Source organism: Camelus bactrianus, chromosome 4 (assembly GCF_048773025.1).
Source record: "Camelus bactrianus isolate YW-2024 breed Bactrian camel chromosome 4, ASM4877302v1, whole genome shotgun sequence".
NCBI lineage: Eukaryota > Metazoa > Chordata > Mammalia > Artiodactyla > Camelidae > Camelus > Camelus bactrianus.
Window position 1 is genome coordinate 73,443,112 of NC_133542.1, and position 14,766 is coordinate 73,457,877.

Genomic DNA, 14,766 nt, shown 5'->3' on the forward strand with positions numbered 1-14,766 from the left:
TGAACAGTGCGTCTCGGTGGGAAACAGATCATGCATGGACGTGCTTAGCTAGGTGTACAGTAAATTATTGTTAATAATCGAAGTGTTTCAAAACATGGGTGCCCTAGGAAACACATCAACATCTCAGACCTTTTCCCAGAATCTCTTTAGTTGCCTTCAAAACCTTTACCCCAGATCCTCCTTTCCTTGGGCCCCTAGGAAGCATTCCAGAAGCTGACCACATTCTGCCCTCTCAACAGGAAGTTACATTCATTGTGCTTTAGTTACTTACGGGCTTGGTGAAGAATTCCTGATTGACTGGGGAGGTCTGGAGTAAATCAAGCCAGACACAGTAGGAACAGTTGTTCTAGGTAACTCTTCTGGGGCGCAGTGACGGGTAAATCCTTCCTCATGAATAGAAAGAAGTCTGAACGTGCCAGTGTAGCCTGAGGAGTCTGGCAAACAGACTGTCTGTTCGGGTTCCCCAGGGACTTGGGGTCTAGACAGGAGGAGGAGCCGTGGGCAGAGGCCCGCAGCCTCCTGTGTGGGCCAGGAGCTCTTATTTATCAAGTGCTGAATGCTCCTAAGAGGTGCTGTGAGTGCCGGCGAGCTGCCCAGGGAATCCGGCCCAGGCTGGGGTTGGGCTAGCAGGCTGGTAGGAAGGGGTGTGCAGGTCAGCGACCCACCCTTGTCTGAGTCTGCCACGAGCGCTGCCAGAATGCTGGTCCAGGACGCACTTGTGAGGGCAGCCCTGGAGGTCACTGGTGCCCTGGAACAGGATCTGAGGTGACCCCTCACTGGGTCCAGGTTCTTAATTTTTAATACTCTGTTGATGCTTTACATTCATTCTTTTGGGCACCAACATTTTCTGCACCAGGTCCGGTGGTAGGGACGCGGATGCTGCGGGGAACTCGCGTCGGTCTCATGGTTTAGGGAGGGAAACCGGCAGCAGCAGTGTTACCTGTTGCTGATGGTACGAAGGAGAGCAGAGGACGGGGGCCTGACCTTGGGTTCAGAGTTGTGAACCCAACTTCCCAGAGGAAGTGCTCGTTAGGCTGAAACCTAAAGCATGGGTGTGGGTGAGCAGGTTTGGGGATGGAGGGACAGAGGGCCCAAAGCAGGCAGGCAGGCAGGAATGTGGAGCGGAGAGCCAGGGCGGTTGTGGGGCATTGCTAGAGAGGCGGGTCGGGGGCAAGGGGGCGGGCAGGAGCCGCAGGGCCCTGTGGGTCACATGTACCCCTGTGGGATTTGGGCTGTTAGCTGGAAAGCTATGGAGAACCCTTGAAGGATCTTGACCTGGTCAGGGCGTCTGAGTGTGGAGAGTGGACTGAAGGAACAGTGTGGTGGGGGTAAGGGGGGCATCCCTGGGTGCTGTTCTGGCCAGGCGCCATTCCAGGTGAGTATTGGTCTTAATGAAACCCCGTCCCTCTTGTGTGGCAGAGGAGCCCAGGGCATGGCTTCCATCCGGCTTGGGAGAGGCTTGGGAGAGGGCCTGAGTGCTGTAATATGCTGGGATCTCCCCTCGGAGCAGCTGCTCCTCCCTCCCCTCTTTGCCCATCTGTGCTGGGTGGGCTGTCTGTGCCACCTGGGGGAAAGCTGAAGAGCCTGTGTGTGCGTGTGCACATGTTTGTGTGCATGTGCTTGTGCATGCGTGTGTGTGTGTACGTGCATTTGTGTGCGGCCTCTTCACCCCCCAGCATCTGTCCAACCTGGTCTCTCTCCCCCTGGTCAGGAGCAGCTGTACAAGATGCAGCACTGGCAGCCGGTGTACCCTCCTCCGCCTTCGCACCCACAGCGCACCTTCTACCCGCACCACCCCCAGATGCTGGGCTTCGATCCCAGGTGGATGATGATGCCTTCCTACATGGACCCCCGGATCACGCCCACCCGGACCCCAGTGGACTTCTATCCCTCAGCCCTGCACCCCTCGGGTAAGCGTCATGGTCTAGGGGCCTTACCTGGGAGCCCATGATAGTGTGGCGTTGGAGGGCGTTGCCTCGTGAGGTAGACAGACCCACCTGGAGTCCAGTCTGGCCTCTTTGCAAGTCACGTGACCAGTCTGAGCTTTAACTTCTTTGTTTGCAGAATGAGAGTGTGATAATAGCACCTGTCACAGAGAACTGTCAGGAAGAGGCCTTCCTAAGATCATGCCTTGTAAATGGTTTTAATTAATTTTTCTGTCTCTTCTGTGTCATTTTGTCCCTCTTTCCATTTTTAATGTTTTTGTGCTTTCTTTTTCCCCTTGACTAGCCTTTCCCAAGGTTTATCGAATGCCATTTTTTAAAAGTATCATTTGGGTTTCTTAAGTCCCGTTTTATTTGGCTTTTGTTTCATTAACTTCTGCTTTTTCCCCCCTCATTATTTCCACTGAAATTATTTTGTTCTTATTCTGACTGATTACATTGGATGCTTATTTAGCTCATTAATTTCTGGCTTTCCTGATGTATTTAAATCTCACCTGAGCTAAGAGCTCCTATGAGTATTAAGATGAAACATTTGTATTATTGTGCAGTTCTAAATGTTGGTCTGCTTTTGATTTATCTGTTTTGAGTGATGATTTTTAATGATGTAAGTTTTCCAGATACAGAGTTTTAAGACGATCTTTAAGGTTAATTTCTAGTGTGGCTGCCTTCTGATCAGATAATAAGGTCTACATGATACAGATCAGGAGTCACAGACGTTTTCTATTAATGCCCGATAATAAAAATTCTAGGCTTTGAGCTGCTGCTTAGCTTTGCTGTTCTAGAACAAAATAGCTGTGGGCAGTAGTGAGTGAATGGACATGGAGCCTTCACTTTCCTGTAAAACTTTATTTTTAAAACCAGGTGGCCGATCCAATTTCACTCAAGGGCTGTAAGTGTGCCAGCCAACCCCCCATCTAGATTGCTTGACACTTGTTGAGATTTTCTTTGTAGGCTGTTACGTGGTCCTTTTTTCTTTTTTTAAATCATTCTGTTTGCTTGAAAATAATGTGTTCTCTAATTGGATGTGGTCCATTCAATTGTGCTTGCCAATTGTGCTGTGCGAATGTATCTGTAACATTACGATGTATCCCCTTGATCAGTTACTACGAGGTGTGTGAACATTTCCTGCCATGACTGTGGATTTGTCAAATCTTGTGATGCTGTTAGGTTTTTGCTTTGTCTATCTGGACTCGAGTGCAGGCTTGGAATTACTGCAGCTTGCCGCTTTCAGCTTTTCGTGGCTCCCTCGTTACCACTCGCTGTGCTTCCTACCCTCAGTGTGTGCTTGGGGGTAACATCATCATTCTAGATTTCTTTTGACTCATATTTACATGGTTTCTTTTCCCCCCAGCTTTTTGCCATCAGCCTGAGTTCTTTCTGGGGGAGCATATCTTTGTGTATACGAGTTGTGTGTGGTTTTACCCACTTTGAAGATCTGTGACTTAAATTGCTAACGTTGGTCTCTTTAGATTTACTGGAATCATTACATTCAGATTTCCTGTTGTCCTATTTCATGCTTTCTTTTTATCCCTCTTTCTTTGCTTTTCTTTTTCTTCCTTTTTTGGCGTCAAGATTTCCTGTTTCTGCTTATTTTCCTTCTGCATTTTCTTTCTAATGTGTGAGTGGTTACATTGAATTCTAACCTGCACCGTTAACTTGGCAAAGGCGAACCGATACATGCACCCTGAACCTGAGCTCTGACTACCTCCTCATCAGTCTTGTTACCTTTGCCTGGAGTTTTAGTGCTTCCTTATTATCCTCGTTGTTTATTCGGTCTGCGCCCGTTCAGATCTGCCTGCGTGTTTACTGCTTTCCCTTCCAGCTTCTTCCTCCCACCTGGATTCCACTTCTTCTTCATGCTCCGTCAAGTTCTTTAGGAAGATCTTTTGGCAGTAGAAAATCATTTTGCCTGAAAAAGTCTTTACGTCACCCTTTCTCTTGAAATAGCATCACTGGGAATAGAATTCTGGGTTGGCAGTTACTTTTTTTTTGAGTACTGTGAAGATGGTAGTCCTTTTTTTTCTGGCTCCTGTGTCATATTTGTGTCTGGGTGGTCTGCAGTCTCCTTTCTGGCTGCTGTTAGGGTCTTCTTGTCTTTGGTCTCCCGCAGTTCTTTCTCACTGTGCTGTGTCTCGGTACATATCTGTGTCTTTTCTCACTTTATTCCGCTTAGAACTCACAGTGCTTGAATCTAAGGATGTATGTCTTTCATTGCTTCTGGAAAATTCTTTTCTAATTATCACAACAAACATTGCCTTCTTCCTCCTCATTCATTCTTTGTATCATTTTTTCATAGGACTCCCACTTAGATTATTTTGTGCCTTCTCATTCTGGCTTCCAAGTCTCTTAAATACGTAAGAGAGGTTATCTTTGTGGTATCTTCTGGGAAAATGCCTCAGAACTATCTTCCAGTTCAGTTTTCTCTTCAGCTGTGTCTAGTCTGTTCTTTTTCACTGTCCAGTGAGATTTTTATTTCAGTCATTATAGTTTTATTACTAGAATTTTTCCCTCAAATCTGTTTTTCTTATGTCTCTGTTTTTCTTAAGTTTTAATTCTTTCTTTTATGCTTTTAATCATTTGAAACATAATTTTCTAGTGTTTAACATTTTCATTTGTCATCTGAAGTTCTTGGGGAAGGTGTGTAATCCTGTGGACTCACCACAGACTCCTGGCGGGTTGCTTTCCACGCATGTTCTGGTAATTTTAGATTGCAGTTCCATTTTAAACAGTTTCATTTATCGTGAGGATCCAGTATGACTTGATTTAAGAGTATATCCCTCCAGTGTGGTTTTATGTCTTCTGCAGCCTAGAACCATCCTTTATTTTAACTTGGATGGTTTCTGGAGCATTCTAGGCATAAATCTGAATCATACCCCCACCCCAACCCTCGACCTGCATGCAAGCTGGCATGTGGCTATGAATTACTAGCGAAGGACTATTTTCCTTACCTTGGCCCAGGCCGAGACAAAAGCTCAGTCACCTTCCTGTACTAAAGAGCATGTATTTTTCTGATCTACCTTTTAATTGAGGGCACAACCCTTTGGGGGGTCTTTGTTCTAAGCAACATCTCAGCTACAGCTCTCTGCTTTGTGCAGAGAGCCCTGTCTCCTGTCCTGTGAGGGCATTTAGCACCAAGCCCTGAGGTTACCAAGGCTGACGGCAGAGTCCCTGGCTCCCCTGTGGGAAGCACTAGCTCCGGGCCCATGGCTTGTGGCTTTAGCTCCCTGGCGGTTTCCCATTCTTGAGGGGGGAGTCGCAGCTCTGCACATGAGATGTTTAACATACTCTCTCCAGCACTTCTGTGACAGGTGTTTTCAGGTAACATGAGCTGCCACATTGCTTGTACAGTGCTGAGCAGTTCCACCCACCTCGTGACCAATACTTAATAGACGGTGTGTAGTTTTAGGATTCCAGAGAGGGTCCCCACCACCACTTGACTCAGACTAACTTTGTGTTGGACTCAGGTACTGATAGCAGTTAAACAGAGCGCTCCATAGCTAAAAGAAAGCTTAAAACTGCTGGCCTGATATAGAAACATTTTCCTGGTCAGATTATCTCAGCTTAAAAGACAGCACAACACAATTTTTGGCTAATAATTAGCTTTGTAAAGAAAATACTTGAAAAATCAGATCTTTTCCCTGCAGACTTTGGCCCAGTGAGAGACACCTTTAATATTGTCTGCACCAACCCAGCCGCTAGTGTAATAGACATGGGCAGAGGCCCTGGGTTGGGGGCGCCGCTTCCCGGCTAGTTTATATCTGGTAGGACCCAGATGTCAGCTTTATCCTCAGCTCCTCTGGCCAGTTAACAGTTCATTGTCATTTGCGTATTCCCTGTACAAAATGTGAGAGTTACTGCCAACCTTAGGGTTAGAAATAAAAGGAACTAAAGCCCAAATCCCTTCCTGCATCTTCTTGCTGGCGTTTGGAAGCAGGTGGATGCCAGCTGCTTGTCCCGTGTGGGCTCCTGGCGGGTAGCTCATCTTCACCTGTCTGTGCAGAGACCCTTCTGGCCTCTCCCGTTGCCGACTGACTGGCCCCTCTAACCCTCTGCCGTCATCTGTGAGCTGTGCAGTCTGCTGTTCCCTGTTTCCGTTTGCCAGTTCTGTATACCCTTCCCCCACCCCGGGGCTCTTCACCCAGGAACTAAGGCTAAACCTCACAGGTCTTCCAGCAGGCCTTTTGGGTTGCTTGCGTGGGTGCCTTCAGAGATTCTGTGAGCAGAAAGATGAGACCCCAGTGAGGTTGAGCAGGTGGGGCGCTGTGTCGATGTGATTGGTAGTTGGAGTAACTTGTCTCCTTTGGGCCTGTGGTTGGCCCATGGCTTTCTGAACGAGGTGACAGATCGGTTCTCTGCCTTCTCCAGGATTGATGAAACCCATGATGCCCCAAGATCCCCTCGGTGGGACTGGCTGTCGCTCTGAGGACCAGAGCTGTGTGCCCCCACTGCAGGAAAGGAAGGTGACTGCCATCGATCCAGCCCCTGTGTGGGGCCCCGAGGGCTACATGGCATTGCAGAGCAAGGGCTACTCACTCCCCCACCCGAAATCCAACGACACTTTGGCCATGGATGTGCATGTCAGGTGAGACGAAACTTGGTCCTACTGACCTGCTGCTGAAGGAAGACTCTCCAGGTCCTAATTGAGACAGGGCTCTGGGAAGAGGCACTATCCCAGGAGACACTGCCCAGGGGAAAGGGCGTCTTTGGAGGGGCTGCAGTGCCCTCTGGGGAAGGGAGAGTGTGAGGAGGAATGCTTGATGCTTTTGTGTGAGAGACGCTGAAGGTGGGACTGGACGCCAAGGAGAAATCCTGCGGTTGCAGGCACACTCTGTGGAACCTTGGGCTGGGGCAAGGGGTGGGGCCTCACAGGGCAGGTGGGGTCGAGTGCGTGGGTCACGGCTCCTTCCTGTGAAAGTAAAGTAAAGCAAGCTGGCCCTGCTGGCCCAGTGCCCAGACTCTCCACGGACTCCCAGGCTCCAGCTTGTTTGAACCAGAGGATCCCCAGCTGCTCGCTGTCTCCAGGGTGGCAGGCTGAGTCCACCAGCAGCCACTGAGTTCTTCAACTCTCTGGACTCCAGGGCCACCACCAGCCCACGGCCCAGCATCTCTAAGACCTGTTTACAGATAGAGCAAATGTTGGTGCTATGGTTTTTTTCTTTAAAATTTTTTTTCCTTTTTAAAACTAAACTGTGTTCAGCATGGAAACAAGGAACCAGGCTCCAATCACATTGACTGATTTTTCTGGTTCCTTTTCAGGAATGAAAGCTCTTACTCTGCCTCACCCGGAAGGTCAGGGGGCGTAAGTGCCCAGCGAGATCTCCTTGAGGAGAGAGGGGAGGAGTACTTGAGTGCTTTTGACAAGAAGGCCCCCGCAGACTTTGACAGCTGTGTCTCTTCTCAAAGAATAGGCCAGGAGCTTTTGTTTGCATCCCAAGAAAATGTTCAGGAAGCAGGTGCTCCTGGGAGTCATACCCCAAACCTCAGGTGTTCCCCCTTGGAGCCCGACTTTTCCCCTGCTGAGAAAAAAACAGAGTATAGCAGTTGGGACATTAGCCACCAGCCAAAGGCCGCTGACACAGCCACCACTGTTGAGAAGGAGGCGCCCCGGGAGGAGCCATCCTTTAGCGTCTCCTCCTGGGAGAAGGAAGGGAGCCCCAACAAACAGCCATCCCTGGAGCCCGAGTGGACACCGGAACCCCGGGGCTCCAGCAGCCAGCACCAGGAGCAGACCAGCAGGACCCGGAGGTCGGGACCCATCAAGAAACCTGTCCTGAAAGCCCTCAAAGTGGAAGACAAGGAGAAGGAACTCGAGAAGATGAAGCAGGAGCCAGGAGAAGGGAGTGCCCGCCTGGCCCAGGAGAAGGGGCCCGTCCTTCAGATGGCAGAGAAGGAGGACCAAGAGAACGACCCAGCACTGGCCAACTCGGGCCCCGCCCCCCCAGAGGACCCGGGCTCTGCCCACGCTGGTTTGGGCCACGAGGCCAGCAAGCCCAAGGAGGAGGAGAAGCCCGACAGGGCCTGGGAGACCAGACCCTCCCGAGAGTCCAGCGACACCCCCCCGACAAAGAGGAATAACTGGATCTTTATTGACGAGGAGCAAGCCTTTGGGGGCCGAGGGCAGGCACGGGGCCGGGGCCGCGGTTTCAGAGAGTTCACCTTCCGAGGGCGGCCTGCCGGCGGCCTCTGCAGCGGGGGGGTCCTCGGGGCACGAGGCATCTACAGCAGCAGCCAGAGAAGTGGCCGAGGCCGGGGACTGCGGGAGTTCGGTCAGCCAGAGGACTACCCTCGGGCCAAGCCCCGGCGGAGGATCGCCAGCGAGACCCACAGTGAGGGCTCCGAGTACGAAGAGCTTCCCAAGCGGCGGCGGCAGAGGGGCGCGGAGCCCGGGGACGAAGGCCCACTCCCTGAGAGGGAGGAGGGCGCCTCGAGGAAAGGCGACTTCAGAGAGTCCTGGCGGTCCAGCAGGGTGTACCCCGAGGACCATGGCGGACTGGATGCCAAGAACCGAGGCCCTCGGGCCTTTGGGCGAGCCCTTCCGCCGCGGCTGAGCAATTGCGCATATGGTCGGAGAACCTTCGTGTCCAGGGACCCCAGCCACTGGCAGGGCAAGAGCCTGGCTGCCTCCCGGCAGGAGTACGGCCCTCCCGACGCCTGCGGGGCCCGGCGGCCCCCAGACCGAGATCTTATCCCGGACACCTACAGACACTCAGATGCACTGGGCGCGCGGGCCTTCGAGGACAGCCGCGTGGAGGACAAGAGGTCCTTCTTTCAAGATGACCACACGGCAGACTCTGAAAATGCCGAGAACCGGCCCTTCAGGAGAAGGCGGCCCCCGCGCCAGGACAAACCACCTCGCTTCCGGCGCCTCCGGCAGGAGCGAGAATCCCTGGGCCTATGGGGGCCAGAGGAGGAGCCCCCTATGCTGGCTGGCCCATGGCCAGGCCGGCCCAGGCTGTGTCCTGGGGACAAGGGCGGCGCCGTGGGCCGCAGGTCCCCTGAGCTCTCATACCAGAATTCCTCCGATCCAGCCAATGAGGAGTGGGAGACGGCCTCTGAGAGCAGCGACTTCAGCGAGCGACGGGAACGGCGAGATGGCCCCGAGCCCGACCCCCAGGTGGACGGCAGCCTGCCTGGGGCAGGTTTGGGCGAGAAGAAGGAGCTGGCCAAGAGGAGCTTCTCCAGTCAGAGACCCCTGGTTGACAGACAGAGCCGAAAGCTGGAGCCGGGAGGGTTTGGGGAGAAGGCTGTTAGGCCAGGTGGTGGTGAAACTTCTCCCCGTTATGAGAGCCAACAGAGTGGGACGCCTTTGAAAGCCAAAAGGTAAAACAAAAACAAAATCCCAGGTTCTGTTTTGTTGCTGTTCTGTTACAAAGTTGGTTTTTCCAGCAGCACGTCCTGCATGCATGTCCCACCGTGTGTCAGGTGCCCCTGGCTATTTCCCGCTCGTTGTGCTCCCGGAGGGCAGCCGCCCACCCAGCCCATTGTATGTGAGCGTCTCCATCACTTGCTCTTGCTTGCTGTCTGCTTCTCTTGTGGCGTGTTGTTGTCACTGTGGCTTCATAACCAAAACTAGACCTCCCCCCCCACCCCTCGGTGGTCCCCATATGGTGCCTGTCCCAGCACCTGTCTCCAGAGTTCACCCTCCACGTGTTTCCTTGGAGCCTGGCTGAGGGGCCGCCGCAGTGAGGGGGCAGGATCTGTGCGTGGCAGCCGGTGAGCACCGGTCAGCTCACCACACTCCTCTGCTCGGGGCTGCTGGACGGGCTTTGCTGGCCTTCTGGCCTTGCAGAGTTGGCTCTGCCCCGAGTGGCTCTGCTTCTTGACACAGTGAGGAGACACAGCACCGCTTCGGGGATTGCCATCTCGGCCTGATGAGAGGCAGGCAGGAACCAGAGTGGGTGGGCCGCCGGAGGCCCAGTGAGCATCCCTTCAGGAATGAGAGGCTTTGAGGTGGATGGTCTGTGCTCATTGTCCAAGGGTGCCCCAGAGTCAGAGTAAGGGAGACTCCATGCAGCCTACATTCTTGATCAGGCACAGGCCATGCCCCAGTGTGCCAAGGAAGACTGTTTCCTACCTCTTGCCCCCCCTTAGAATTCAGGGCACAGGAAGGAGCCTGGGCTGTAATTAATCCACCTGCAGAGAAGGAGCCACTGGGGAGTGTAGATTCCTTCAGGGGTTGGTCTAGTCTAGGTTCTAGGCCCCAGATGCCAAGACTTGGCTTTGCTTCTGATTTCTGCCCCAAGAGGCTGTCAGTAGGGCAAGGCTTGGGGTCCTTGATGGTCAGTCTCGTGAAAGGAGTAGAAGGTTCTGGACCCTGTTCTAAGCATTCCCCTTCTTTCTTTCTGTAGCTCCGCTAAGTTTGGCACATGGTGGGAAAGGACAGAAGTACTAGCGCTGGGCAGGGGTTGGGGAGAGCAGCGTTCCCGTGGGCTCTGCTGTAGCAGTGTGGCTTGCACTGCTGCCCTGCGAGCAGCTCCTGCAGAGTGAAGAGGATGGTGGGAGGAAGTGGACGTGGATTGGGCGCTGTGTTGGCGTGCATGCTGTGTGTGCATGCTGTGTGCACATGCAGTTTTAACTTTTCTCTACTTCCCTAACCTTCGGCCACTTCTGAGCTAAAAGGAGCCTCCTTCCTTTGTAGGTCCCCAGAAGAGGCCTTGCCTGGAGGCCTGGGCTGCAGCACTGGGAGCAGCCACTACACACTGGAGAGGGCACCCCATGCCACCTCTGACATCCCTGAAGCCTCCTGTGAGAAGGCAGAGAAGGAGGCCAAGCTGACTGCTCAGAGGGCAGGCGAGCAGGGAGAGACCATGAAACAGTTTGACCTGAGCTATGGAAGTGAGTCTGACCTCATGTCTGCAGGGCAGGAAGAACCTAGGCAAACCCGGGGTCCATGACCAGCTCCGTGGGTGGCTGAATTTGCCCTTCACTGAATGTCTTAGCCTCTGGGCAGGTACTGGCTTAAGAGCAAAACACACAGGATTCCCACTCTCATGTTACTACTCACAACCATAATAGTTCTGCTGTGTCCCAGTTTTAAAGATCTGGAATCCAGGGCTCAGAGAGGTTGAGTGGTTAGTCAACGGTCACACAGCAGAGCTGAGACTGAAGTGTCTGTCTCCAAAGACTCTCCTCTTAATCATAATGTTGGGCCTCTTTGGTTTGCGCTAACAGTGTGTCAGGGTAGGGGGTGGGGTGAAAGAAAGGGTGCAGGAATCACAGCTGGGTTTCCCAGACCCTGGTGAATACGCTGGGGCTCAAGCCAGCTGCTGCCCGGCCCTCTGAGCTAAGTCTGACCTTAGATATCCTTAGATGCCTGTAAGGTTGGGTTATTCTTGGTTTCCAATAAATGGAAACATTGTCCCTTCTTACGAATCTTGGTTCAGATGCCATCATTGAAAATTGCGGGTCCAGCCCCGGGGAGGAGAGTGAGGTGGGCTCTATGGTGGGAGAAGGCTTCATTGAAGTCCTGACCAAGAAACAGCGCCGCCTGCTGGAGGAAGAGAGGAGAAAGAAAGAGCAAGCCGTGCAGGTACATGGGGTGCGGGCCCAGGAGTCGGGCAGGAGGGCAGGCTGATGCAGAGGAGCCCGGAGCCGGGAGGATAGGAAGGCTCGGGGAGGGAGAGCATAAAGATGAGAGCATTAAGCAGGTGCTCCGGGTGCCCGCTATCCCTGTAGTCCTGTGGGAGTAGATGGTGTTGTCCCTGCTCTCAGAGGTGACTTGTTCTGGGAGAAACCAGCTGAAAGGGGGCTGAGCCGGATGCAGACCTCTGTCAGCTCTGAAGTCCATCCTCCCACTGTGCTCCGGCCTCAGTGGGACAAGACTTGTCACCCCGGGAATCACGAGGGCTGGCCGCTCTGTTCTCAAAATGAAGTCAGGGCCGAGCACCGCATGCTTGCCTGTGTGGTCGGTGTTCAGAGCACAGTTCCCCAGCCCGGGAGCCCTTTCCAGGGGTGGTCGAAGTCTTGACTGGCAGGTGCTCCAGCATCTCTGGAGCACTTTCTCGGGGTGTGGTCTGGGGGGGAACTTGTCCTCTTTCGTGTCTGACGTCTAGGCTGGACTACATCGCCTTTTTTCTCCTTAGGTACCTGTCAAAGGTCGAGGTCTTTCCTCTCGTATCCCTCCTCGGTTTGCTAAAAAGCAAAACAACCTGTGCCTGGAGCAAGGCGATGGGACTGTGCCTGGCAGTAGCCTGGGCACCGAGATCTGGGAGAGCAGCAGCCAGGGTAAGAGTTGGGCGTTTGGGCTCAGCTGCTCGGCCCACAGCCGCCTCTTCCTCGTGACATCTTACTTTGGGGCCATGAGCGTAGACGAGCTTTACCTGTTTCCCGGCTTCCTTTGCTGAGTCAGGGTGTTAGATGCCACCTTAGCACCACGTTCTGCTGCAGCCTCTGAACAGATGGAAGGTGGTCCCTGCCTGAAATCTCTTGGAGAGCAGACCATTCCATATCCGCTGATCCGGAAAAGGATAGCCCCCAACTCCACCAGCTGAAGTTGCTTGGGGAGTTGGCTCGACTCTGCCACGTCAGTTATCCTTTCTTCTTACCTTGTGGCCAAGCAGCAGACGACTGCCAAGAAGAATGGGAGTCCCGGAGCGTTCCTGTCTGTGCTGTGTGCCCTTCCCTCACCAGGAGGAAGGTTCTATCAGCCCCTTCCCAGATGCTCCCTTAGAAAGACTTGAGACCAGACCATGGTGGCCCTTACTTTTTGGAAAGTGTGTTTCCCTGAACTTAAAAAAATTTCATATTCAATGCTATTTTTCCAGTAAATTTGCATTTTAAAATACAAAACCATTTTAATTAAGCAGATTCTTCTTGAATGCCTGCTTTTGGCAGGGCCTGCAGGGTGCACAAGGGGGGCTTGGAGAAACCATCCATTTCCAACTTTTAATAGAAAGCAGTGAAGTCTTCCAGAGTGAAGTGACTTGACCCCAGAGCCATGGGGCAAACACCCAAGATCCAAGGTTCTGACTCTATCCATTTTACCACGTGGCCTATCCTCACGCTGGTTAAAACCTGGGATCCAACACATTGCCAGATAACATTGGGAAATAGTCAACTCCAACTGAAAATACAATTATATTTTAATAACATTTTGGTATCATTCAGTTTGGTAGTTTGTGAGTGGTGGTGTCATGGTATAAATGTCCGAAAGTACTTCCTGCCAGATTGGTCAGGCAGAGGGGACTAACTCAAGAGCCACGCCTGGTTACTGCCTTTCCCCCCAGGACTCTGCAGTGTCTAATTGGTTGCTCAGACCAGGGGTCTGTGGATGGCTTCAGAGGGCCTCTGGATCTTAAAATAGCACGTGAGGCTTTGTGTATGTACACAAGGTCTGTGGCTTTTGTTGGACTTTCAGGGTGGTCTGTGAGCTAACAAAAGTTGCATAATACCAGCTCAGATCTTTCAAAGACTTGAAGAGATGCCAGCTTGTAGAAATAAATGAAAAGAGCTTTACCACAGCAGGGGTGGTGACACAGAATTCTAATAAGTGTCAATAAAAAGTGGCCAGTGTGTTCTGCAGAGCACATAGTCAGTGAAAGAACAGGATCACTTTGATTGAAACCGGTCCGAGGATGCTGAACGCCAGGTGTCGAAGCTGTGCGCTAGCCTGTGGACGGTGGCGGCAGGGAGGGTGGCTGGGGGCTTGGGTCTGTGCTGGTTTTCCAGCTTGGTGCTTCTCCTCTAATTCCCTGACTGTCTTCCTCCTCTGGCAGCCCTCCCCATTCAGGCCTCAACCAGCGACTCCTGGACCAAAGCTGCCACTGCCTTCAACAGCGCCGAGCCTGGCTCTGCTGAGGTGAGTGGCTGTCGAGCTGCCCAGGTGGTGAGTGTGTGCTCGCCATCTGCCTTGGTCTCCAGTCTTGCTTTCTTCCAGCGTGAGGTGCCTGTGTTGGGGGAAGGCAGGGAGGGGATGGCCAGGGAAGACCTACCCTGGGTAGGGCAGTGGCTAAGGGCCTCGCCTCCACGCCTGGTGGTGGTCACGCGCCGGGTTTGGTTCACGGGTGCAGTGAGTTTGGCGGTTTCCATCCAGGGCCCACACGAACCTGTGGTTGCGGTCTCGGGCTGGGTTGGCGCATTTGGCGTGTCTCCAGTTGTCAGAACAGGACCCTGGAAGGCACAGGCAGCCAGGAAATGTGTCTTGGTCTCACTCTGCAGTAGAGGTTGCACTCTGACCTCTTTTATGCCTCGCACAGCAGGGTTTTAAGAGCAGCCAGGGAGATAGTGGCGTTGACCTTAGCGCCGAGTCTCGAGAGTCATCTGCGACCTCCTCGCAGCGCAGCTCCCCGTACGGCACTCTGAAGCCAGAGGAGGTGAGCGGCCCCGGCCTGGAAGCCAAGGCCGACGGCCACAAGGAGCAGGCGCAGAAGCAGTCGGAGCCAAAGGTAGCCTGGGAGCCCCGCCCCTGGGGCTGGGCAGAGGGGCTGATGTCTTTTGTCTTCTTCCCCGGCTCCTGGGACTTAGAAGCTAGAGATCAGGGTCGTTCCAGGATGTGTGTCTCAGCCTCTGCTTTTCTATCCAGGATTCAGAACAAGGCTCAGGACAGAGCAAGGAGCACAGACCGGGACCTATCGGCAACGAGCGTTCTCTGAAAAACAGAAAGGGCTCGGAGGGGGCCGAGCGGCTGCAGGGGGCCGTGGTCCCACCTGTCAATGGGGTGGAGATTCATGTGGACTCCGTGCTGCCAGTGCCACCCATTGAATTTGGAGTCAATCCAAAAGTGAGGCTTTGATTTGTTTCCTTGTGGGGAGTAGGGTGCTTGGAGAGAAAGGAGGGGGCTTAGACCAGTGTCTCCTGGGAGGAGCAGGGAGATGGGAGCTGGCAG

At 53.2% G+C, this 14,766-nt stretch overlaps 1 protein-coding gene across 16 annotated transcripts in view; it reads left to right on the forward strand.

Annotated features, from left to right (window-relative positions):
• The window catches only part of PRRC2B (proline rich coiled-coil 2B), an 82,136-nt gene that overhangs the window by 52,799 nt on the left and 14,571 nt on the right, over positions 1-14,766 (forward strand). For 10 of the 16 annotated variants that reach the window (XR_012506585.1, XR_012506586.1, XM_074362436.1 and 7 more), the window contains 9 exons: positions 1,712-1,910; positions 6,309-6,525; positions 7,200-9,263; positions 10,582-10,778; positions 11,327-11,472; positions 12,026-12,167; positions 13,658-13,740; positions 14,138-14,326; positions 14,464-14,661. Coding sequence is in view for 14 of the 16 variants with exons in the window: in XM_074362436.1 (XP_074218537.1) it covers positions 1,712-1,910; positions 6,309-6,525; positions 7,200-9,263; positions 10,582-10,778; positions 11,327-11,472; positions 12,026-12,167; positions 13,658-13,740; positions 14,138-14,326; positions 14,464-14,661 (3,435 nt within the window). In the remaining 2 variants the exon portion in view is untranslated. Of the gene's footprint in view, positions 1-1,708; positions 1,911-6,308; positions 6,526-7,199; positions 9,264-10,581; positions 10,779-11,326; positions 11,473-12,025; positions 12,168-13,657; positions 13,741-14,137; positions 14,327-14,463; positions 14,662-14,766 lie in introns of all 16 variants that reach the window. The other 6 variants (XM_074362427.1, XM_074362433.1, XM_074362426.1 and 3 more) reach the window with 5 other exon arrangements.